General features: G+C 36.0%; 3 protein-coding genes across 3 annotated transcripts in view; 1 reads left to right on the top strand and 2 right to left on the bottom strand.

The window, feature by feature from the left end:
* LOC129266783 (limbic system-associated membrane protein-like) overlaps positions 1–3096 on the top strand; it is a 33042-nt gene extending 29946 nt beyond the window's left edge. Inside the window, exon 12 of the mRNA XM_064103599.1 lies at positions 453–3096. Within this exon, the coding sequence (XP_063959669.1) occupies positions 453–562 (110 nt within the window). The 3' untranslated portion in view covers positions 563–3096. The remainder of the gene's footprint in view (positions 1–452) is intronic.
* A 1753-nt stretch (positions 3097–4849) lies between these two features.
* LOC135155214 (histamine N-methyltransferase-like) lies at positions 4850–8927 on the bottom strand. The gene is made up of 3 exons (XM_064104112.1): positions 8729–8927; positions 8057–8380; positions 4850–5202 (listed from the first exon to the last, which is right to left on the bottom strand). Exons 1-3 carry the CDS (start codon positions 8925–8927, stop codon positions 4850–4852), a joined length of 876 nt encoding a protein of 291 aa, XP_063960182.1.
* A 3011-nt stretch (positions 8928–11938) lies between these two features.
* LOC135155063 (ficolin-1-like) lies at positions 11939–20077 on the bottom strand. Its single transcript, XM_064103598.1, has 3 exons — positions 19927–20077; positions 19037–19301; positions 11939–18596 (listed from the first exon to the last, which is right to left on the bottom strand). Exons 1-3 carry the CDS (start codon positions 20020–20022, stop codon positions 18331–18333), a joined length of 627 nt encoding a protein of 208 aa, XP_063959668.1. The 5' UTR covers positions 20023–20077; the 3' UTR covers positions 11939–18330.
* Positions 20078–25247: the final 5170 nt, after the last annotated feature.

The raw sequence follows: 25247 nt of genomic DNA, 5'->3' as shown, positions 1-25247 counted from the left end.
TTAGCAATTCATTTTTAGGGTGTATCAGAAATTGGATTTTGGGGAAAAGTCAAATTTGTCATTTTCCCTCAGCCCCGAAACTTTTATTATGGACGAAACAGCTGTTCCGGTTCACCAATTTTCGACAAAGTCCTCCCCGCAAATCTTTTGGGAATTCAGGAATTTTTGAAACTGCATGCACTGTCATGACTGTAATTTATTTTTGGCACCTTATTTAACCCCAAAGCACTGCGTGCAACATCGGTCACCAGCCCTGAGAGCACACTGTAAAGTCAAATTAACAGTTTTATGAAGCAACCCACAGTGTCATGCTTATACACTTTGATAAAAAAAAATTATTTTGTCATAATCTTGATATGCTTTTTACGCATACAACTGTCAATTTCTAGCAATCAGTAAACTGTTAAAAACATAACTTTTGAAATAAAATATTCATATAATTTCTTCTTCAGATTCTGATTCTTGCATTGAGACGTGGACACCCTCCTCATCGAGTGTCGAGAGATTTTCAATAATTACCATGGCAACAGCAACAACCATATCCTGTCTATTGATGTCATAATCATCTGTACATTTTTTTTTCCATTAGACTCATTTTCATGATCTACTATATCGTGTTTGTGTTGAGAATTATATAATTTTCAGCACATGGGGTTGACCTTTTTTTCTATTTTTAGACCAACGAGTAAAGAAAAGTTTTTTCTAAATGGTTCTTTTAACCCCAAACGGAAAAACATCCTCAAGGCATTAAGAATGGCATTTAGTTCATCATGTAATACTTTGCTCTATTTAATGGTTATCATTTTAACGCAATAGACCACATTGTTTCTATGTAAACTGAATGACGAATTCCAAGTACATAGTGTCCTAGAAAAGAATTGGAACTTGCACCAATGTATCTTATGGTAAAGACATGAAAGGGGAAAGAGAACAAAAAAATATATATTTTGAGCATGAAAAAATCAAGAAAAATTAGCGCGTGGATGGTGGTGCTAGAAAATACTGGAAGATTCGCATATGGCCCCTGGACTAAAGAGCATTTCATGAAACATTTTAGTCAGATACAAGGATTTCAGTAGCTTATATTAGTTTTCAGTGACAAATGCTCCTATGATCCCTACACACCCCTTGTTTATTTATTACAACTACACATCGATCGGGAATTCGTTTGTGCGTCCATCGCACTAAGCGAAGTCGATTCCCATTTGTACCAGACTCAATTCACATATTTAACAGTAGGGCAAGACGAGGTCAAACTGCCTTGTAGGCTGATGTATCTTAGATGGGAGGGGTTGGGGATCAGTCCCCTGAGAACAGCATGTTACTTATTTAATTCATGTTTAATAATCATTCAAATATTTATTTAGTCATAACGCCATTTTGCTGTTATATACTGTCAATTATCATTTATTGGTATACATTGTATTTGTATTTGTAAATTTGTTGGTAACCATCGAGCACCAAATTTCCATTTGATTGGACAATACATTCAATTCAATTCAAAACGAAAGTACGCAGCACCGTTTGAGATTGTCAATAAAATGTACAAACCGTCGCTCTATACAGTTACATGTACATAAGAGAAACAATGAAAGCAGTAGTGTAATTGAAGTTAAAGCACTGGTAAAAGCAGACGCATTAAGAAGTTATAGTAGTAGTCGTAGAAGTAGTAGTAGAAGAACAAAAAGAAGTAGTAGTAGTATAGTAGTAAAAGTACTAGTAGTATATAATAGTAGAATGAGTAGTAGTTGTAGTAGTAGTAGAAGTAGTAGAAGTAGTAGTAGTAGTAGTAGTAGTAGTAATAGTAGTAGTAGTAGTAGTAGTAGTAGTAGTAGTAGTAGTAGTAGTAGTACAAGTAGCACTAGTAGCAGTGGTAGTAGTGGTAGTAGTAGTAGTAGTAGTAGTAGTAATAGTAGTAGTAGTAGTAGTAGTAAAAGTAAAAGTAGCAGCAGTAGTAGCAGTAACTGCAGCAGAAGTGGTAGAAGTAGTAATACATTTGTAGTAGTATTCCCCTACCTTTTTTATACTTTTTTTAAAACGTAAAGGCGTAAGAAATCTGATTAAAGATAGCATATCATTACTCCCCCCACCACAAATTTGTAATTCATTTTTTCCAAGATAAAGCATTTTTAGATATTTTTTTGCATTTGAAACTGCTTCTAGTAGTTTTATCAATACCGAAAATATTTGAAAAATACAATAATCTAATAATCTAGCAATATTGGAAAAAATATATACCTGCAGTGTGTAAATATGTGATATGATATTATGTCATCTGCCTTAGAATACATTCTATGGAAACTATGTCACTGTAAATACGTGTATATTTATGGGTCCTTTGTAATAAATTTTAGGCCTTACTGGATTTTGTAAATATAGAAAAGATCTACTGGAATTTTGTATAGACGTAAATCATACAAATTTCACACGAAATATGCGTGCTATATTCTTTTTGTGAATATTATGGTGTATAATATCATTACGTAATTATATTCTGTATTGTCTTTTTCCTCCTAACCTATATATTTGTGGTGTATTACACTTGTTTACCGTCAAGGAAAAGTTACATGTATCTTTGGAGCATTTGATGAAGAGTTTCGTTGGTGATTTTTACTCACAGGTTGCTCCCAGTCAATCAGAATGTTAACGGATTTTTTTTTAAGTCACTGTCAAAGCCTTTTATGAAACACGCCCCCGGTTTTTTACTCTTCTTTACTTTATTTGGTATTTATTCTTCCCATTTTCTTTTGTGTTTTTTTCTTTCTTCTTCTTTGCTCTTCTTTCCCTCTTTATTTGTTTTTGTTCAAATAATCCTTTTCTTTCTCTTTTCTTTTATTTCCTGTTTTTCATATTCGATTGGATTTTTTTTGCATAAGAATGATAAAAATGAACGTAATAATTTTATTAGTGTAGATTGTTAATATCGAGAATGTATCAGTTTTCAATATTTCAGTTAAAATCTATTTATGTCATAAATATACTTTACGGATAGGCTCATAATGTAGCCGACGTTAACTGCTTTATGTGCCAACTGGGAATCGATGTCATAGTCATTTATTGAAGAATATATTTCTGAATTCAAAGGAATTCAATATGAAAATGATCGGATTACTGTTTCTGATTGTGTACATTATGTGTTTGTTTGTACTAGAATGTTATGGAACTTCGTCTCTTGATGTCACCGGTAACCTCGCAATCACATCCGCGATAACTACTCCAGACCTTCAAAAGCTAATATGACGTAATATCGGTCGGATTCTGGCATTTTTCGCTGTTTTAATTCGGCATAGAGAAGATTTAGAAAGGATCATAAAACATTCTCTCCGAACTAACCTAAAGGTACCCAACTGGCTGCAAATGGAATAATTTGAAGGAAAAATTGGATTGAATTGACATTTCCCCCTAACGTCCTCGATTGCAGGTGAATTGTCACATACAGACACAAACGCCCAAGATAAAAGTTAGATATGCCGTGCGTACCACAAAAAAGGTAACCCGTATTCAGAGATACATTTCACAATTGTTAGATGTGTTTTTACTATAAATTTGATACTAACAGTAAGAGTGGAATTTTATCTTTAATTTGAGACCAACAACTTAGCATCGTTCACGCATGGAAAATATTACAAACAAGAAATATTGAGGCATATCAGAAACGATTTCCGCAGAAACTCACTTGTGAATCTGAATCGAATTTTTGTTCAGGAATCAGTGAGCGAAACTTAACAAATAATACAAAAATAAATGCTAATGAGCCAATAGTCGAATAAGCACGGTCGTCGATCTTCTCACGAACGAATCTTGCCCCTGGAATACATGATAAAATGTATAAACGAAGTGAAAATACATATATGCAAATATACAAAATTTTGACCTAAAAACTAAACTCGTGATACCATACGACAAAACTGCAAAACGGCGATGATTATATACACTCTAAAAAGGAATTGCTAATTTAGTACCTACACCTTCAGAGCTTGTATAGTGACTGCACCTCGGAATGCTGATATAGTAATTCAAATTTAAACTAGAAAAATCAGCAATCAGAAGTGCAGTCACTATACAAGTTCTGTAAGTGCTAAATTAGCTTTCCATTTAATAGTGCATTATTATACATTGTACGACATCATTCTTATTAATACAAACTATAATGAATAATCAAAATCACATATAAAGCATTAGATGATTAAAACAAATAAAGTAGATTGGCATAAATGATTGATTTCAATATTATTTATCAAGCAACAATAAAGCTTAAAGTTTTAAATGACATTGTATTGTACTTTTTTCCGTCAACTAAAAACAATGATTTACATTTACAATTAAAACGAATGGGCCAGTAAAAAGACAGAGGGATTGGACAAAATAAAAATAAACTTTCAGTTTCGTTTAGAAATTGAAAGAGATTGTGATTGTTTCATTTCAAATGGCAAGTTTTTCCCAAGTCAAATTGCCGAATCAGATTTTCTTTTTAAGTGTTACAAATAGTCGGTCTGAGTTTTGGAGCGTTATCAAATTATCTTTCGCTGCATATCTCACTGTTAAAGCAATGGGAGCTACTTGCAAGTGTATACACATTCCGATCAAATTCCGATGAAAGACTTTTGATAAAATCTATTCATAGAAATGCGTACAGGTCACGCTATCATTGAAGGGTGCCTTTTTTATGAAAAAAAATCTTGTTTGTTTTGAACTAAAGCGAAACTTTGAAATGTCATAAACACCCGATTTTGATGAAATTGTCATTGTCATGCCTGTTTGATTTTTATCTTTTTATTCAAACCAGCTTTTTGTTAGGGTGCACTTAGCCTTTACGAATCTAGTTTTAACAATGTGGTAAAAACACCACCTACTTAGTGATGAAAAAAAGCTTCTCCCCGGGTTCAGTATGGAGACGTCCATTTCCATCTTCTGAGCAGGACGCTCGCCAAAACTTCATGAATTCTTCAAGCTTTCCTGCCGGTGCCGATTTACGAAAATAAGCCGTCATGGTCAAGAAGTCGGCAAGTTTGTCTCCCAACTCCGATTTCTCGTCAAATAAAGCCGTGACGTCCCACTTGGTATTCAGTTCGAATTCGGTCACTTTGTATCCTTCTCTTTCGGCCAGCTGAACGACTTTAAGACTTTCTGGTGTGGCAGAATAGCGGTCGAATGCTGGTAACCACGGGTTATTGTCGTGTGTTCGATAAATCAAGTTCGGTCCTTTATAACAAGAAAAATAAATAAATATGACCAAAAAAAAAATAAGCAAGGTGTTATCTTGTTGCTGTTGTTTTTTTGTGTGGCTGCTTTTCATGATTTTTACCCAAAAAACAATATATTTATAATAATAGTTTTGTTAGTTTTGGGACAAAGGTTAAAGATAGCACACAAGGTGGACGTCCAGATCCTAACATAGACATAAGTCGCTGATTAAAGGATAATTACCATTCGTCTATGTTCTTTTGTCCAGTTAAAACTTATCATTATTAGAATTATTAAAGAACCAGATGCGAGTAAGAGTCAATTAGGTCATGGTGGTAAACATCCTAAAGTAGTAACAGTATTCTGCATTTGCCATAGCCCAACCACTGCAATATTGTTCACCTTTCAATTGAACATGGTACTGTTCCAGATTCTTTGAAACTTTTACCTGTCTTTAAAAAGGGATATAAAACTCATTTGAATAAGTATAGACCCATTTCTGCTTTAATTGTTTTTAGCAAGATCTTTGAAAAAATAATTTGTGATCAAATTTAATGATGACATATATTGAGAAGAATAATATACCATATGAAATACAATGTGGGTTTAGAAAGAGACACAGGACTCACCATGCCCTTTTAGATCTTACAGAAATAACAATAACTTTTTGATTGGACTTTTTAAGACCTTTAAAGGGCTTTCGACTGTATGGATTGCCGTATTTTAATTCGGAAATTATGTTTCTATGGCTTCCGGTGTATTGCAAATGACTTAATTAGTAATTATTTATCTAACAGAAAATAGTTTGATAGCATTGGAAATTCAGATACCAAAGATGCCATAATCCTAATGAGATAAGAATATATCTTCAAATCCCTTTTCAATGAAATTAACTTGAGAATCGATAGTTAAATGTGTTTATTTAACAATTAAACATGTAAATTACTGAAAAGGTGTTTTGAAATGGATTTCAATGCAACCATTCTAGGATTATGACATCGTTGACATCTTGATTCATTAATTGCAGTCATGCCTTACTTTGGCGCAAATCAAAATTTACATCGCAGCAAAGAATACCTTCTGGTCATCAAAGCGTAACACATACCACATAAATATGGTATCAAATTATTTGGGAAAAGACACTCTTTCATGCCATATATAATAATAATAATGTGTTCATCATAGGCGGATCCAGGGGGCGAGGGGCCCGCCCCCCATCCCCTATTGGCAGATCACAAAAAAAAAGGGGGGAGAGGTAAAAGAGAAGAGAAACAAGAAGAGGAGGAAAACGAGTGAATAAAATAAGATGAGGGGAAGACTTTGAAAATAAAAACAATCTTTCATGTCACTATATAAAATTTTCGCTCCCGCTTCGTGCTCACATTGCCTGTTAGGTGATTTACATATCTTGCTTAATGTGAAGCTTAAAATATCAAGTTTGGAGATCAATATACAAAACATATTTTAGCTCGGAAATCGAACTTTCATTATTTTGTTTGAATTAGAAATTGATTTTTAAAGAGTCCTCTGTAAGAATGTCAGTTTTATAGCCTGAAAATCAACATTTTCTGCTCGCGCAGCGCGCTCACAAAATTTGATTTGTCCGGTCCCTATTATTATGTTCGTGTATTCCATAAAGTTCTCAAAATATCCCTAGTCAGATCCGATTGTCAAAACGTATCAGCTAACGCTGCACGCTCGCATTTTGATTGGTGAGCTATGTATATCTCAATATTAATTCATGACAGTTTATCAAATATTTCGGCTCGCGATTTGCGCTCGCATTAATCGTTTAAAAATGTATTAACTAATGCATCCCATTCATAATTACAATGGTACTTGGAATATCCAGATTTCAAGTCATAATATTAACATATTTTGCGCTCTCATTAGGCTTATTAGATTAATAAATAAGATATTAATTGAATAATTGTATTGTCAAATTTTCAGAATGGAATATCGACAAGTTTCATCTCGCGCATAGGAAGAGGAATAGGAAGATAGTCATTATTTTCACATGATGACATAATATCATTTGAATGTCCCAGTCCTATGTCAAAACTCAAAGTAATAATAATGAAAAATATCAGCTATTTATTAAGTGCGATCCATATCCACCTCACACTTTTCCTAAAAAGTGCTTGAAATATAGAGCTTAACTTGACCCTTTTTCAGATTGGAATATCAGATATTTTAAGCTCGTTTTATTGATTTTTTGCCCCTTTTGCAAAACTCCAGCAGTCTTCAGTTTTCCCGTTTTTACATTTTTCATTCTTCAAGCAAAATATTGAAATATGACCGTTTTCTGTTTTAAATCTCGAAAAAAATATATTTTTACTCATCATTTCGGTTTTGCTTTTTCCGTTTCGAAATCAGAAATACGAATTTCTAACAGTACCTTGATTGGAAAAGGTGGATTTTATTAAAAATAACATGCAGTCCAAAACGAAATAAACATGAATTACAAATAAAAATAATCATCAGATATCATTAAAAATACAGTATGTAACATTCTGTGAGAGGTTTGTCCTAGCTTACTTCGCTTCATGATTTATACTATAAAGGGAATATCCTATTTTGAGTTAAAATGAAACGTATTCAGGACGTGTGTTTTTGCTAAAACAACGCTTAATACTGTGCATTTTTTTTCAAATTTGAAAAAACAAAACACGATACAGAGGCAGATCGAGGTAATGGCACATCCGCCCCCCCCCCCCCCCCTTGAGAGGCACACTATTTTTTTTTTTTTTTTTTTAATGGGAGTATCTCATGGATACACAAATGAGGAGTTCTCCTTTGGATATTTGGCAAATTTTGATTACCGTCGTTATTGGCATATAACTGTACATATACATGCTGTGTTCGAACCTACCTGATAAGACAATGACCATAACTCCATTATCTTTAAGCATTGACATCAGTCGTATGAAGGTCGCTTCTAAGTCGCCGGTATAGTAGAGCGAATGCACGGCGCTAATTAAGTTGTACTTGCGATCCACCAGGGGGCTTTCATCAAAGAATTGCGTGAGAGAGCTAACGAAGTAATGCGATTCACAATTTGATTCTGTATCGGAACTCCAAGACTGCGTTTCGGCTTTAAATACTTTGAATAAGCTTTCATTAGGTTCCACCGCTACATTTTTAATCGATCTGAAGTGAGATCCAAGACGCTTCAAGAAGTGAAACTCACAATGACCTGTTAAGGAAATATTAGAATGCTTTATTTAAAGGGTACACTAGGATGAAATTATGATTGGAATAGAGAAACAGACAAATAGAACTGATCATGTCATCAACATCGGACAAGGAATGTCAAAATTATGATATTCTAAACTTTTCTGATTATGTTATTTAAACAATATTCTATACACGTCCTCGAAAATGCGATGAGCAGAAAGGGGTGGGTCTCCATTGCCCCCCCCCCCTCCCCGGGATTGCCCCTCCCCCACCCTATGTGAATTAGGAATCCGCCCCTAGCCAGAGACCCATACAACTTTTCAAATCGAACCAGAAAAACGAGGAGAAACAGAATAATATTACGTGCCTTCACCAACACCGACACCTAGAAGATTAAATTGATCTTCTGCTTGGAATACGTCAGTCATCTTCTTCAAAACGATGTTGTCGAAATGTTGAGCGACTTCCTTCAAAACAATGTCTTTCTTCGCGATCTTCGAGAAGCCATTCCGATAAACGTCGTGATAACGATCAAGATCGTCATCGAGAAGTGTCAGACGAGACATGTTAGTAATTGAAAGTTAAACTTTTTTTCTAATTTAAGTAGAATAGTTTGTTGGCTACTTCTGCCGGATTCAGCAGCAAATGAAGCTGTAAATATGTTTTTCGGGCTCTGCTATATATGCAGCTATCATGGGCCTATTCTCTTTTATTACACTCCACAAAGGTGTACTAAAAAAGCTAGGTTTTTGAAAGGCCAACACTTTTGCCACCAAAGAAGCAAAAACAATGTACAATGAGTGCGATCGAGCATGATGAACCTATAAGCCATGTGATCACTCAACCATGCAAATAATCATAGTCATATTTTCAAGCCACGAAAGGTTTATGAACCATTCTTCTTGATTATGAAGAAGGGATTAATTGATTTTGCTGAATTGTGATGGCCAAACCTTTAAATACACAAAGTATCGGTTTTGATATGTTAGGACCAGGGATTTGGATGTAGTAGAATTAGTAGTAGTAGTAGTAGTAGTAGTAGTAGTAGTAGTAGTAGTAGTAGTAGTAGTAGTAGAAATGGTAGTAGTACTAGTAGTAGTAGTTATATTAGTAGTAGTACTAAAAGTGGTAGTAGTAGTTGTAGTATATTATAGTAGTAGTAGTAGTAGTAGTAGTAGTAGTAGTAGTAGTAGTAGTAGTAGTAGTAGTAGTAGTAGTAGTTGTAGTAGTAGTAGTAGTAGTAGTAGTGGTGGTGGTAGTAGTAGTAGTAGTAGTAGTAGTAGTAGTAGTAGTAGTAGTAGTAGAAGTAGTAGTAGTAGTAGTAGTAGTAGTAGTAGTGGTAGTAGTAGTTTTAATTAATTTCTTACCAGAGAAAGGGTTTTTAGATTATGCTTGCAGTTTAAACTGCTTCTTAGTGGTTTTATCAAACTGAAACATTTGAATAATGAAATAAGCTAATAATCTAGCATTATTGGAATTTTGTATATACATGAATCATAAACATTTCACACGAAATATGCGTATCATATTCTTTTTTGTGAATATTATGGTGTATAATGTCATTGGGTAATTATATTCTGAATTGTCTTCTTCCTCGTAACGTATATATTTGTAGTGTTTTAAACTTGTCGTTTACCTTCAACAAAAATTACATGTAACTCGGGAGTATTTCATGGACAGTTTTGTCGGGGATTTTCGCTTACAAGTTTCCCCCAGTCAATCACATGCAAGTATTAACAGTAGTTTTTTCTTGAAATTACAGACAATGCTTTTCATGAAACGTGCCCCTTGATTTTTTTTTTACTCATCTTTACTTTCTTTTGCTATTTATTCTTCCCGTTTGATTTCATTTTCTATATTTTTCTCCTCTTCTTTGTTCTTGTCCTCCTTTCCCTCTTCATTCAGATCTTATTTCTCTATCTTTCAATAATCACTTCTCTTTTCTTTTATTTACCTCTTTTTCATATTCCTCGTAGATTCCTATTGTAGATGTAGTTGGATGTTATTTTGTATGAGATTGATGAATTGATCATAATCATTATTAGTGTAAGTCGTTGAGTTTGTATCATTTTTTCTTTCTACTTCAATTAAAATTTATTCATATCTAAAATATACTTAATGGATAGGTTCATTATTAAGTAGCCGACGTAACTGTTCTATGTGCCGAATGGAAATCGTATTCCATAGTCATTGAAGAATATATTTCTAAATTCAAAGGTATTGTCCAGTACTGTGTGCGTCTCACCGGCGACTGACTAGAATACTCCCCAGGGAGTGGAGTATGTGCACACATTACGTGCGGGAATTACTGATTGAATCCGATGACCGGGATAATGATATATCTGTTAACCGCTTAGACACGTTGTTCCGATGTATTAAGCGCTATACATTTATAAAAGCGGATTATCATTATTATTAATTCAATATGAAAATGATCTGATAGTTGTTTCTTATTTCAATTCAATTCAATTCAAAAGCTTTATTCCAGACACAGCTGCATATGCAGAGGTCCATATCAACAAATAACATACATGTAATATACATCAAGACAAACATACAAAGATAATACTGGAATAAACAAAGAACAAATAAAGTATAAACAGTCGGAAAGGAGAAAAACAAATCACACTAAGTGGTTAAGCAATAAGTGAATAGTACAATGGAAATATTTACATATGGCAAAATGAGTAACTTGTCTCGAAAAAGACAAAGATACAGACTAATATTAGTAGACCACTAGTTACTTATGACTCTGCTAACAAATTGTCATACCAACGCTTCCACAGTTCCGAGGTGTACCTCGTACAGCTCTGTAAAGGGTTAACCAGTATATTTACAATAGCATTTTCAGAAATGTCAATTCTCTCAATAAACTTAAAAGTGAGGTTTCTAAGAACGGCTTGACATGAAGGTACATGAGCGTCAGCGAACATTCTACTAGCACTAGAGTGCCTAGGTAACTGAAGAAGCATTCTCATAGCACCGTTATAGGCTACCATAAGATTCCTTAAAGGGGAATGAAAACCCTTGGAACAAGTGGGCTTGTGTGGAAAGAGACAAATCAAAGAATAAGATCAAAGAAAGTTTGAGAAAAATCGGACAAATAATGAGAAAGTTATGAGCATTTGAATATTTCGATCACTAATGCTATGGAGATCCTCCTATTGGCAATGCGACAGATATGTGTGATGTCACATGTGAACAACTTTCCCTTTGATGGACTATAAAATACCCCCAAAATTTATATTTTTGCTCTTTCTTATGGTGATACAAACTCTTTGTCCATAATATATTCTTTGAAAATATGTATTACAAGCCCTCCTATAGAAAGAACTAATTATCTACTGATAGATGTGATAAAGAGGCATTTTAAGTGAAATATATACAAAAGCAATGGGAAAGTTGTTCACATGTGCTATCTTCATAGAGATGTATACTAATTATCTCTATGGCTATCTTACATCTTTGTCGCATTGCCAATAGGAGGATCTACATTAAAACAATGATCTAAACTTCAAATGCTCATAACTTTCTTATTATTCATTCAATTTTTCTCAAACTTTCGTTGATCTGTTTATTTGATTTTTCTATTTTCACACAAGCTATCTTGTTCCAAAGGTTTCATTTTCCTTTAAACTGCTCTTTTTATTTTTGCACCACAAATTTGCAGTATACAACGGTGTACAATATGCTCGAAATAATGCAATCCTTACTCCATGGGAGCACATATGGAATTTCCTGCACAGTGTGTTTCCTTGTGCATAAAGTTTGCGACACTGTCTATAAATATCTCTATAATCACATAGGTCCTCTGTAAAAAAATGACCAAGATATCTGGTCTCCAAGTTTGGCGCCACACAGATAGAAATCTGGAAACACTAATCTATTATGATCTTTACAAGTTACAAACATAGCATGACTTTTTTCGCATTAAATTTGACATCATTATCCATACCAAACTGAGTGCAAACATTTAACAGACTCTGCAACACGGTATTTGACGGACTAAAAATTACAAGATCGTCAGCATACATCAAGTAATTAATCTTGGTACAACCAACTAAACAGCCAGTACTACAATAATTCAATTTCACAGATAAGTCATCCATGTACAAGTTAAAAAGGTATGGAGACAATATACCTCCTTGTCGAACACCATTAACAACAGTAAACGAGTAGGATAGGCAGCTACCCCATCTAATCATCATAGTTTGGTTACCATACTAATATATCAATATCCTGATCAAATAACTATCATACATTTTTGGAAGAGTTTTCCATGATTGACTCTATATATCAAATGCTTTGGAGGCATCAATAAAACATAAAAACACCGAGGAATTTCTCTTTTGATAGCTCGCAATGATCTTTTTTAGAAAAAAAAAAAACATATCAGTTCCATGTTTCGCTTTAAAGCCAAATTGATTATCACATATTGAAATATATTTTTCTAACCTACACAGAATTATCTTCTCCAAGACTATAGAAATTACACTTGCTAACGCAATGGGTCTATAGTTATCTTTGCTAGCAATTCGGCCCGCTTTGTCCTTCAACACAGGGACCAAAATAACAGATAGCATACTATCGGGTAGTATTCCATGAATTAAAAAACCAGAAAAGCATACAGCAAGGACCTAATTTGGAGTAAGCATACTTTAAATGCTCTGCAGTTATACCGTCTAACCCGCATGACTTATTGCCATCAAGCTTCTTAATGGCTTTTACAATTTCTTCCGGGGAAACAATCATATCATCATGAAAAGAAACATATTTAACTAAAAGCATTTCACTTCTAACACAATTTAGCAGATCCTTATAGTGCTTTCTTCATAGTTCACATGTTTCATTATCTCCTGTGACACCTTCAATGTTTGTAGGTGAGGGTGACTTACTATTATTCATATACCTGATTTCTTTCCAAAAATCATCATAACTCTTAATTTGCAGTTTACTAGCAATTGAATCTGCACACATAGTGTTTTCATTATTTTTAACAAAACGTAAAGCATATTTAAAACGCGCATTCGCCTTATTTTTCAACTCAAAGAGAGGGCCATTTATAATTTGTCCATCCTCTACCAACGCAAAAGAGCTTCTCGAGCCTGTGAGTGAAGCTGTGCAACATGTTCATTCCAGCCAGGCTTTGAATGTCCCTGGACCCTTTTAAACTTATACAAGCAATCACTTGCATCACATAAAACATCTACAATACTGTTATACAAATTACATAATTCACCTATGTGACCACAAGTTGTACAATTAGGATCATTACAAGAAAAGGCATCAGACACCAAATTTATTTCATTTAACCCTAACTCAGTTCGGCGGCAATATTCATCTTTGAGACTATCATTAATCCTCATCCAATCTATCTTCCCCTTTCTAATATTATTCGAACCAGTCTTCATTTGACCTGGCAAGTGCCCAAAATCAATTGATATACTATTTGGAATATGATCTGGGGTAGCAAATTTGTATTCTATCTTAATATCCTCGATGGAGTCATGAGCATCTGCTGTACTAATACATTGATCTAACCAAGAAGTAGTATACCAAGTTTCACTAACATATGTATAACTTCCACCTGGTAAAAAATCAAGACTTGATAAAACATTATTATTATAATTACAAAATGCCTTCAAGTGATTTGCAAAAAGCGAACCATGATCAGAGATGTCCGCATTCCAATTACCAACTATAAAAACACTTGTGGTATCCAACTCTGCCACAGCAGAAGAAATGTAGCCTAATTTCTCAAGAAAAAGACTTTCATTATCTAGACTTTCAAAAGGGGTGTATACATTAATAATAACAATTTTTTTATCATCTCAAGTAATTTTAATACCTACAGCCCAATCAGTATTAAATCTGATTTCACTTATTAGGTGTTCATATCTAGTATTCCAAAGGATAGCAACTCCTCCAGGTATTCGACCTTGGACAAAACCATTTCTAAGATCTGTGGTAGATTCCCCAATACCATGATATGAAGGATGTAGAGAGTTAATTTTATTTAAATCTTGCTTAGCTAGCCACGTTTCTTGAAGACATATGATATCTACATCTTCATTGAAAAAAGTTCAATGACAAAATGACGGCTTTTGTCAGCAGTACTCTGCCCAAGACGCATTCCCCGACAATTATAACTGATAACTTTGAATTTGGATCTAAGGAAGAAAAAAAGGAGCAAAAAAAGCAAAAACCTAGCTAGGTCTGTTTCAGTTCTCTCTGCCAGGCCCAGAGGACCCTGCATCATGCACGCCAGGTCTCTGCTTTCGAGGTTCAAAATACCTCCTGACAAAAATACCATCTGGCCAGATATCAGGCGCATACATGTCATTCACATCATTGCATAAGACAGTGGTATGGAATGAGGAAAAACGGTCATTCTCTTTAACTATTTTTCGACACGTAATAGAATCGTTTATCTTCTCACGGAGATATCCCTGGAGAGTGGAGGAATCCGGCTCAGGGTCGAATCTCGTGGCAAACACATTAACCTCTTTGGTCTTGGCTGCCAGTATTCCCCCAACAGAGGCAGTCCCCACAATACCGGGCTTCTTTTCCGGCTGTTTCGTCACCCGAACGTTTGTGGTTTGCCTGTCGACGGACTCTTCAGGTGAAGCTCTACGCCTCCCACCACGTCGTCGTACTACCTGGCTCCAAGAATCATATATTTGGTCTTCTTGTGGCACCGGTATATTCGGCACCGGTACATCAGGAACATCAGACTTCGTAGACGTGAATTTAGCTTTTGGTGCTGCACTGAACGAAGACACTCGCAAATCCATTTGTGAAGCAACTAGCTGCAGATCTTCTGGAACTTTTGCCTGACACAACACAGATTGTTTCAGAGCTGACATCTCTCCCTCTAACTTTTGGAGTCTACCAAGTAAGGCAGACACATCCAAACTATCAAAGCTCACAGGTGGAAGCCTATTCAAATCCAGGGCAACAAACGTGGGAGCCCTGTCACCACATTCAAGAAGCAATTTGATCATTGCTTAATGTTATTAATGTCCTTTGAAGGGCCCTTATGCTGTACATTCCTCTGAGAACCAAAATCACCACACGAATCAAATAGGGCCTTTTTTTTTACTCCTCAATCTCCTCAGATTTAAAGGAAGAAGAAATCAGTCTGACTAGTTCATCAGTCGTGATCGTATTCAGCTTATTAGAAAGAAAACATAACAGTTCATCTATGATAAACACAGCTCCATCTGCCCCTTTAAACACTTCAGGCGCAACAAGGTTGCTGCCACCTGCCATGATGACAGATCAAGGATAACCAGCCAACACAGTCAAGTATGAGGGCTAATGCCATAAGTAAAATCCACTTCACACAAAAAGGAATGAGAGGGACTGTACTGTAAAATAGCATAGTACTGCTAAGACACAGGAAAATGGAAATCAAGTTCAAAAACTTGTCATCCTGCACCGATCTTTCCTAATTTCGATAGCCAGTATATTCCATAAGATGAAAGGGCTCTTGGTAACAATCCAGTCTTTGATAATCAGATTTTTTATAAACACAAATCTAAAAGATCACAGCCACAGGAGGAGAGCATCGTCATTCATGTTTTGTATATAGCAAAAGACTAGCAAAAGACTAGCACATACAAAACTTGCTGTTCCGATACAGGAGAGAGAGCTTTCAGTACACAAGGCATGAGTAGGCTGCACATTGGTAATTGAGTACATTTTGTTTATCTGTTTGTTTGTTATGGAACTTCACGTACGATGTAATCGGTAACCTCGCAATCACATTCCACACACCTGGCACCGTCTAACGAAGAGTTGAGATTAATCTGATCAACCTCAACTATGGAACGCCAGCAACGCCCACAACTAAAAATGCATGTTTGTTCCATAAAAATAATTCTAGATTTGATGTATATTTATAAATTCAGTGATTTCTTGACATTTTGGTGTGTTCGCCTCTGTTTTTACAAAGGACAGTTTGCAAATTTCCTGTACCAAAAAAATGACAGCGATTGATTTCCATAGGGTTACGGTCAATCGTAACTCTCTGTAAGACGGGGCCCAGACCTGCAAAAGCTATTTGCAGCTATTAGCTGGTGAGATTGCAGCATAAGTAACTTACAGACACCCAACTGGCTGCAAATATAATAATTTGAAGAAAAATAAATAAATTTGCATTTCCCCCTAACGTCCTCGATTTCAGGTTAATTGTCACATACAGGCACAAACATCCCAAGAAGCAAGTTCGAAATACAGTGCGTCCCACAAATCAGGGAAATCCGTTTTCAGTGATAGATTTCACAATTGTTAAATGTGTTTTTGCTATAAATTTGGTTTTAACGAAAAGAGTGGAATCTTATCTGGACCAACAGCTTTGCAAATCGTTCACGCATTGACAGATGAGGCACGCAGAAACGATTGCAGCTGAAAATCATGTGTGAATCTGAATCCACTCTCTTTTCATGGATCAGTGAGAGAAACTTAACAAATATCATGAATATCATCGAATTACCACGGTCGTCGTATTATGAACCAATCTTGTCCAATTTTACTGCGCAACTCGAATTTTAAACTCGTTTTGCTCATTGACGCGTGACGTGTTCGTCTCATGTTAGGTATCAAAATTATATAGGAATAATTAAATTGTATGATGATGTAAATTAAAACATCATAATTTATTTGCCTGTGAAGGAAGAAACATGGGAGTCTCGGTTTCCCCTTTTTCTGTGACTCACTATAGAGAGTAATGCCTTTGAGGTCGAAATATCGTTGCGCCCTCCCGGAGAGGATCCATGCTGAGAGGACACGTAAACGGAAGTTTGTCAGAGATGCACCAGCTGCAGGTTAGCCTCTTGACCGACTTTATTTAGTTTTTTATTGTTTTTACCAATATTCCGACCAAAAACTGGTCGGTGAAAATTATCCAATGAGAGCGCGGGCTGCTATGACGACATATTGAATATTCATGAGCTCATCTTGAATGGCGACCAGTGTATTCTTGGCGAAGAGTGACGACGAAATATCAAAGAGCATTGAATATGCCTCTAAAATGCTGAATATTGACCGATTTAAGGATTTGCAAGTCGATGAAATTAAATCTGCACTGAAAGGACGAGATGTTTTTGTAAATCTACCCAACAAGATATGGAAAAATGTAATCTTTCATGCGATTCCACTCTGCGTCGATTATCGATCTCCGCGGTGCAGTGAGGGAATGCTGAAGTCGGGTTTTGCAGTTAGTGGTGCTTCCCCTTGACTCGAATCTGACCAGGCCAATCTCCCGGGAAGTTTCGGGGCGGTGATGGGTCTGTTACGGCTAGTACTAGTAGTAGTAGTAGTAGTACCACTACATGTAGCATTTTGCTGGTTAAATCCCGTTTAGGGTCCCGCAATTAAATGAATCCCCTGCAGAATAGTGGACTACTAGTATTCCGAACCCCGGACGAAACAGCTTTGACATGGTTTACTAGGTGACCGGTAATATTCATGACTCATGTATATTCATTAGGAAGATGTTCCTCATGAATATATAATTCAGCTCAGATGTCAAGAGGCCCTGGCTCGCTGCGCTCGCCAGGCCTAATTCGCTTCGCGAATTAGGAAATCCCTCGCTTCGCTCGGGAAGCAGCCGCCAGGGACTCGACAAGAGGCTAGCTGCAGGTCAACGTAAGGCAATTAGCTGCTGCGTGATTGCGTAAATGAATTTAAGGTCTATAAATGTGTTTCCGCCGCTGTCACGGATTATTACCAATGTTATTGTTTCTCCATCTACTCTCGACAGCATTTAAATGTAAGTGTGCGTGCGTGTGTATTTGTGTGTGTGTGTAAAGAAAGAAATTGGGATAGAGATGGGGATGTGCGTAGCTTAAATCGAAGTTCCCCAGAGCTATCCTCCCCTTTGAAAATTTTAATGAGGCCGAATTAGTAGTCAACATATAACTTTATGTAATTGGCCCTAACTAGGTTGGCTTTCGCTTGTGACGTTTAAGCCTCCGAAAACGGACGGAGCTTCATTTCACTTCCTTTAAGAGAGTTCATACTCCAACAAGACCAAAGTATGCCTTTATTAAATTTTATAATTGTAGCGTCTTCATTAATGTAAATCCCATTCAGTCTGCACATCCGTTCCGACGTATTTTTATACCACCATCCAGCTTGGTAAACCTCAGCGCAGTTGAATTCGTCATACAAATCATTGTCTTGATCTCTGGTGCTGAATTTGTGTCCGTTGTGTTGTGTAAGGCAGTCTCCTGGAGGATAAAATCGAGGGTCGAGATCGTAAGAACTCGACTTAAAGCATCGATATGGATATTCATAAGCTGGATAAAGCTTTTTGTGCGATGCTGCACGTACGACTTTGAGGCAAATTAGGGAAAGAAAGTACTTCATGACACAATTAAAGATATATGAGGCTGTACCAACGCGTAAAGTACTCCACGTACGCACTCGCACGCACACACGCAATAGAAAAAAAATTGTGAAACGTCCATAGGGAACTTCATGCAACGCTTGACCTTTCACCTTTTGGGTATTTTTTGGGGGGGAGGGGGTGGGGAGCTCAAACGAGGAAGTTACAGCTCTATCCATCTTATAGAAAATAGATATAGATACCAAACGTTCGTTTGTGACACATTATCGCATCAGAATGGTGGGGAAAAAAGAAAATGGAAAGAAGAGAAGGCTGTTTTACCTGCCCCTCCTCCAGAAAATAAACCAAGCCTCAATTCATATTTCATGGTCTCGTTGGAAATGCTGAAGTGACTGTAGGTCGCATGCATCGTGTTCCCTTTGAAGTCGTAGAGGTCGATCCGAAGCTCGCAAGGGCGCTGATTCGTCAGGTGATATACATTCTGGTTTCCTAACCAATGTTCTCCCCAAACACTCCCAAAACCATCCTTATAGAGTGACCAATTTGCATTGAAATCAACTGACCCGTTCATCCGCCTTTGGAAGACCTACAGTTTGAATAAAATATTTGTTTCAGTTTGTTGGAGATATCCTATCCTTATTATCGAGCCTATACATAAAATAAAATCGGACATAATATCGTCCACATTACTGGTGCAACGTACATTCAGAAAAATGTTCCGCACATTATACCCAGTAATTTCATGATTTTTCAAACATAAAGCTCCACTGTTTAACATACAAATCAAGACATATTTCATGATGATGATATTTGTCTTTAAAGATTGGCTTCCTTTTTTCTGGGACGCACAAAACAATAGAGAGTTTCCACATTTACTACGGAGCAGCTCTCTACAACGCACCAATTCCTTGGAAATGCAAGTCCAATCACAGTGGGGAGCTGAGAGGCTTTTGCCGAAATTAAGTTGATGGACCGGGACAGCGGATCATCCGATGATCTACACCGGACGAACAATTGCAAATATGTCGTCCAGAATCAATTAAGAGACTACGCTGCTGTCCCAGTCCACCGACATTCGACAAAAGCCCCTCAGCTCTCCATTGTGATTTGACTTGCATTTTCAAAGGAATTGGTGCGTTGTAGAGGGCGGCTCCGTAGGAAATGCAAAAACTCTGTAATACCACCTTATACATGCTATAGGATCTACTTACCGTCCAGCCACCTCCAGCAGTGGTCATATCACAGTAGACCTTTAGAGGTTCTTTGATCCCATTAGGATGGATACTGTAGATTCCACTGGCATTCATCCCATTTGCCTGGACATCGGCACAATCCACTAGAGCCTTGGAAAACACTAGGTGATATCTTCTTGGACCTTGTAAAAATGCAATATACAGGTATGCATGAATGGTTGTGCCAAGTCACACGGTGGAACCGAACGCAATTCGATCAAAGGAATGCCATTGGAAATAACGAAGTACATTTGGTCAGTCTGGAGCTGATTTCCTTAATGCGACCGTAATGGTAACATTACAATAAGTAAAAAGAAAATAATGATAAGGACAAGCAAATCGGTGCGGAAAAAGACATACCTCAATGTAGACTCTCTTCTATAGTAATAAATTGTAGAATTACTTCGAAGAGGGTATTTGACCAAAGAATGCGTATAAGCCTACCTGCCGAACTAGAAAAACGAAGCCCTATAATATTAGAACTAGCGCCGAACAGATCAACTTGATCGAAACTCTTTTCTCAGCATGACAATCTGGATCAGCCAACATTCTTAGTGCAAACGAAGTATCGAGATTGACGCCGTCCAATTGAGTTTGACTGACCCCGTCCTAGGTAGATTGTGTAAACAATGCCCGACTTGCTCCAGAAACAATAGATAGGATAGAATATACTATGCATTTTTACTAAGGTTCTTTTTTAAGGTTGTCTTGCATTTTGGTTCAATTGTATGAAACTTGAGAATAGTAAAAATTGAATGAATGCAAATGTGTCTGATATTTAACTTGTTATGTATTGGGTCATACCTTTTTTTCTCAGACTGGATATGGATATATTATGATTATTTCTTCTTCTACTTTGTAGAAAAAAAAGGGAAAAAAAATATTGTGTACTACATATTAAATGAATCTTCCCAGACCATTCAATATATTTTTTTGGCCGCCAGGTTAGCTTTTACTCGGCAAGATCGAAGAAAAAAGTCTGGTGGGCGTTACAAGAACCTTGATGAAAGGTTTTTTTTTACTCCGCGATGTACGGCGGGTTCAAGAGCTGAGTAAATGCATTGTCAAATGCCTTAATACTATGACAAAGAACAACCAAGAATACTTTTTCGAAAATTGCATGGGAAATCAAAACAGCACTATCGTCCTTGACTCTAGACAAACGAAATAAGTGCAATTTTTCATCAGCTCCAGAACTTAGGAGGAAACTGCTGTTCTGGTTTAGCAATTTTCGACAAAGACCTCCATCTTTTTTTATGTCATTTGACGGACATTTTCCAAATATTTGCTGTCTTTTTAAACTCTCCATACCTCGCGTAACTCCTATAAGAGTTCGTATGATAGGCCTAGGATATACATGTAAGCTAGTTTAATACATGCTCAGGCAAAGCTAAAGTGGCTTTGTTGCTTTGGTTTTACAATGAAAGACTTCTTTTTTAAAAAAAAATATCGGTTTACCTGATGGAGTCATTTCCATGCAAAGGGTTGGCCTACTGCAGTTATGTAGCCCCTGATGAGAAACATTTTGACGTTCTGTATCGGAGTATTTGTCGGGTACAGAGTAAGAAGTCATCTGCCTGATACTAGCAAGGGGAAGCTTCGGATCTGAAAAGAGTTTTTTTTTAATGCAGAATTTATTTTCGTTTGGATAATAGTAAAGCGTCTACCTTTAATCTCTAATTGGGGACATTGCGAAAAACTCTGGAGAAGTTTTGTATCTTGGGGGTCCGTTGCAAGAAGGCGGTGTCGTTAATTACAACTGAAAATAAAACAACAATTGCAAGTCCCTAATACACGTATTGATTTCTTAAATGTCAAGTTGAATGTGTGAAGAGTCCCTGTCATCATAAATCTAAAACAATGGAAACAAATCATTTCAGTGCTGAAAACTTATGATTCAGCTAATACTCGCATTGCCGCCTATATAGAAATTCACTTGGGTTGCAACTTTCCGTTTTACAGAACCATGGCTGGAGTCACGCTTTATTCGCATTGATAATTTCATAAAAACATAAGGCTGGTGTTTAACAGTACATATCTAAAATTGTGTTTCTTGATTTCTCATTTAGATCCGATTAGTAGGAGCAGTAGTATTAGTAGTAGAAGTAGTACAGTAGAAGTAGTACAGTAGAAGTAGTAGTAGTAGTGTGTGTGTGTATTTGAGTTTTGTCAGACGTGTATCAATCAGATATGATTATTTACGTCTGGGACCGACCTTTAACGTCACCATCCGAAAGACGTGACCAGGGCTCGAACCTCGAACCTCTGCATCAATTTGTAACTTCCCCACAGCTTGGATTACAGGCGCACGCCACAACGCCCAGTAGTAGTAGTAGTAGTATAGTTAGTAGTAGTGGTAGTAGCAGTAGTAGTAACATCAGGGAAGTGTGAGGTTAGATTTCTGGTAAATCTTTATAATCATTATTACTATTATCATCATCATTATACGCCCGTAACACAAAGCTTAGTAATGATCATAGAACATTTTACTACGATTGATTGCATTGACTAAAAATGTACAATCAATCGTAAAAATCAAGCATACGATTACTCGCTAACCTTTGTGTTACGGGACCCTGATGTTAAAGGTCAAGTCAACCTCAGAAAAGCGTTGATTTAAATCAATAGAAGAAAATCAGAATCAGAATAATGATGAAAATTTCATCAAAATCGAATGTAAAATGAGACAGTTATGACATTTTGAAATTTTCTTATTTTTCACAAAATAGTTATATGCACATTTTAGTCACATGCAAATGAGAGAATCGATGATGTCCCTCACTCACTATTTCTTTTGTTTTTTATTGTTTGAATTATGCAATATATCAATTTTTACAGATTTGAAAATAAGGACCAACATGACTGAACCATTAAATGTTAAACAATGGTAATTTCACATGTTCAGGGAGAAATAAACCTTTGTTTCACAGGACAATGGGAGGAAAATTCGAATATTTCATACGATAAAATACAAAAGAAATATTGAGTGCGTGATGTCATCAGTTCCCTCATTTGCATACCGACCGGGATGTGCATATAACTGTTTTGTGAAATTAATCGTAACTTAAAACTGTCATAACTTTCTTATTTTACATCCGATTTTTATAAAATTTTCAGTGTTTTGCTTGTTGGATTTTTCTCTTTTTATACAAATCAACTATTTGTTGGAGTGGACTTGTCCTTTAAGTATTGTTATTAGGGCATTTTCGCAATAACTACGCAGATGCTTTCTATAAATGCAAAGAATATTCTTTTCAAAATCACTCAATGACAAAACCCCTGGTCGAAAATCGGTGAACTATAACAGCAGTGGCATACTGGACTCTGGACAAACCATATATTTGCGATTTTTCTTGCGATCTGCTATCCCTGCCAATCAACTTTTGACAAAAACCTCTCAGCTGCCCATTTATCGTGATCTAACTTGCATTTTCAATGGAATTGGTGCGTTGTAGAAGGTGTCTAGGTAATGATTGCGAAAATACGTTACAGGAGACATCCAAAAGTTCACGCCTAAATCTGGTTATTTAGCCCCACGTGGTATGCCTTCCAAAATTGTTGCTTCAGAATATGTTATGAAATTAGCCAGATTTTAGGCAATAATTCTACCTGAAATATAGATCTATTCTAACTTTAGAATTGGTTCAAGATGTCTGTGATTTATTTTTGAGTAGAGGACACTTCACTTTTTTCCACAGTTTAAGCACAAATACCAGCGCTACACAAAGAGAATAAACAATAAACCTTGGGCTTTGCAAGGGTATGACTTACTCATAAAAATTATATCTTGTTGAAATTAAATACCAATTTCAAGGAAATTGAGTTCTGAAAAGTGTAACGCCCATAACAATTGGTGTGGTAGTTTTTTTTTCTTCTTCTTCTAAATGTAACAAACGGACTTGATAAAACTGCAACGCACCCAGAACAGATATACAAGACTAGTTCTTAACGCAGACAACACAACTACCAAAGAAACTCTACTTAATAGTATCGGATGGCAAAGCGTTGACAGTAGAATTAACTATCAGTATTGTATTTCTGTCTTTAAAATACTTAATGAATTAGCACCCTATTACTTGAATGGTCTTGCTACAAAATCTATTATGGCACCCGCCATTCTACATTAAATCCACTGTTCATACCAAAACCCAGTACTAAATTTAAAAAACTGTCATTTTCATTCGTAGCCCCCAGTATCTACAACAAACTACCAACCTATATTCGTACGGCAACTACACTCAATTCTTTTAAGACCCAAATACGCACAATCAACCTGTCATTGTTAAAATAATGCAGGAAATTCCTGGGTCATTTTCTGTTATAATCGTACTAATAGACGCCAAACTTTTTATGTCGTGCTGGTTACCGGTTTCCTTTTCTTTTTTCATGTCTTGTTTTGTTATGCTTTTAGTGTAGTTCAGTTTTGTTCAGTTTACTTTATTTTAGTTCAATTTAGTTTAATTACATATGTGTTGTATTATTTTGTGTAGTTCTATCTCTATGGTTTTGTACATTATAAGTTCTCATTTGTATGTAATATGTATGTAACAGGGCTCTTTTCAAAAAAGGCCTCTTGGCTCTGAAAGGATTACCCTGTTTTTAAATAAGACTGAATGAATAAATAATATTAACCCTTTAAACCCGAAATCAGGGGCGTCATTAAACCATTTTCAGCCACATGATGGCACACATTGTGATATACATGCATGATAGTTGAGCCTCCAGGCCAGCGCCTGCGCGGGAAATCAGCAGATTTATATTGTAAGAAAATCATTTCTGTCAATTGATTTTGTTACAAAATCATTCCTGTAAATTGATTTTGTAACAAAATCATTACTGCCAATTGATTTTGTAAAAAAAATCATTCCCGTGGATTAATGTTGTGACAAAATCATTACTGTCGGTTTAATTTGTAACAAAATAATTGCTGTCGTTTGATTTTGTAAAAAAAAAAGGAATTGCAGGGTGTTTTCGATACAAATCATTGATTTTGTAACAACATACGCTTTACACTTGGAGTCCCATGAATGAGAGGCCACACAAAGTGTTGATCAGTTCGATCTTCATTTAAGGAAAGTGAAAAGTTATGTTCTTGCAAATTTTTCAATTCTTTACTAAAGACTTTACGTCCAACTTAGCATGTTGACTTTCCCTCAATTGATTTTTTTTCCAGTTAGCCTACACTTACCTTTTAAGTCCAGAATGACTGCTTTGCATTTGTCCATATCATCATCTGCATGCAAAATGGAGATTGGTCCAGTGGTGTTGCCAAAATTCGATTTTTAACACAGAAAAATGAA

This window comes from Lytechinus pictus, chromosome 8 (assembly GCF_037042905.1).
Source record: "Lytechinus pictus isolate F3 Inbred chromosome 8, Lp3.0, whole genome shotgun sequence".
In the NCBI taxonomy this organism is placed as follows: Eukaryota; Metazoa; Echinodermata; class Echinoidea; order Temnopleuroida; family Toxopneustidae; genus Lytechinus; species Lytechinus pictus.
The sequence above is the reverse complement of the archived record's forward strand: the minus strand, read 5'-3'. Positions and strand labels throughout refer to the sequence as shown.

What these genes read in the sequence shown, in the direction of transcription:
- LOC135155214 (XM_064104112.1), bottom strand. Translation starts at nt 8,927, where the DNA reads ATGTCTCGTCTGACACTTCTCGATGACGATCTTGATCGTTATCACGAC. An exon ending in AGGTGTCGGTGTTGGTGAAG is followed by an intron (nt 8,381 to 8,728) that starts GCACGTAATATT and finishes TTTCCTTAACAG; the next exon opens with GTCATTGTGAGTTTCACTTC. An exon ending in TATGGTCATTGTCTTATCAG is followed by an intron (nt 5,203 to 8,056) that starts GTAGGTTCGAAC and finishes CTTGTTATAAAG; the next exon opens with GACCGAACTTGATTTATCGA.
- LOC135155063 (XM_064103598.1), bottom strand. Translation starts at nt 20,022, where the DNA reads ATGAATGCCAGTGGAATCTACAGTATCCATCCTAATGGGATCAAAGAA. An exon ending in CTGCTGGAGGTGGCTGGACG is followed by an intron (nt 19,302 to 19,926) that starts GTAAGTAGATCC and finishes TTCAAACTGTAG; the next exon opens with GTCTTCCAAAGGCGGATGAA. An exon ending in ATTTTCTGGAGGAGGGGCAG is followed by an intron (nt 18,597 to 19,036) that starts GTAAAACAGCCT and finishes TTTATCCTCCAG; the next exon opens with GAGACTGCCTTACACAACAC.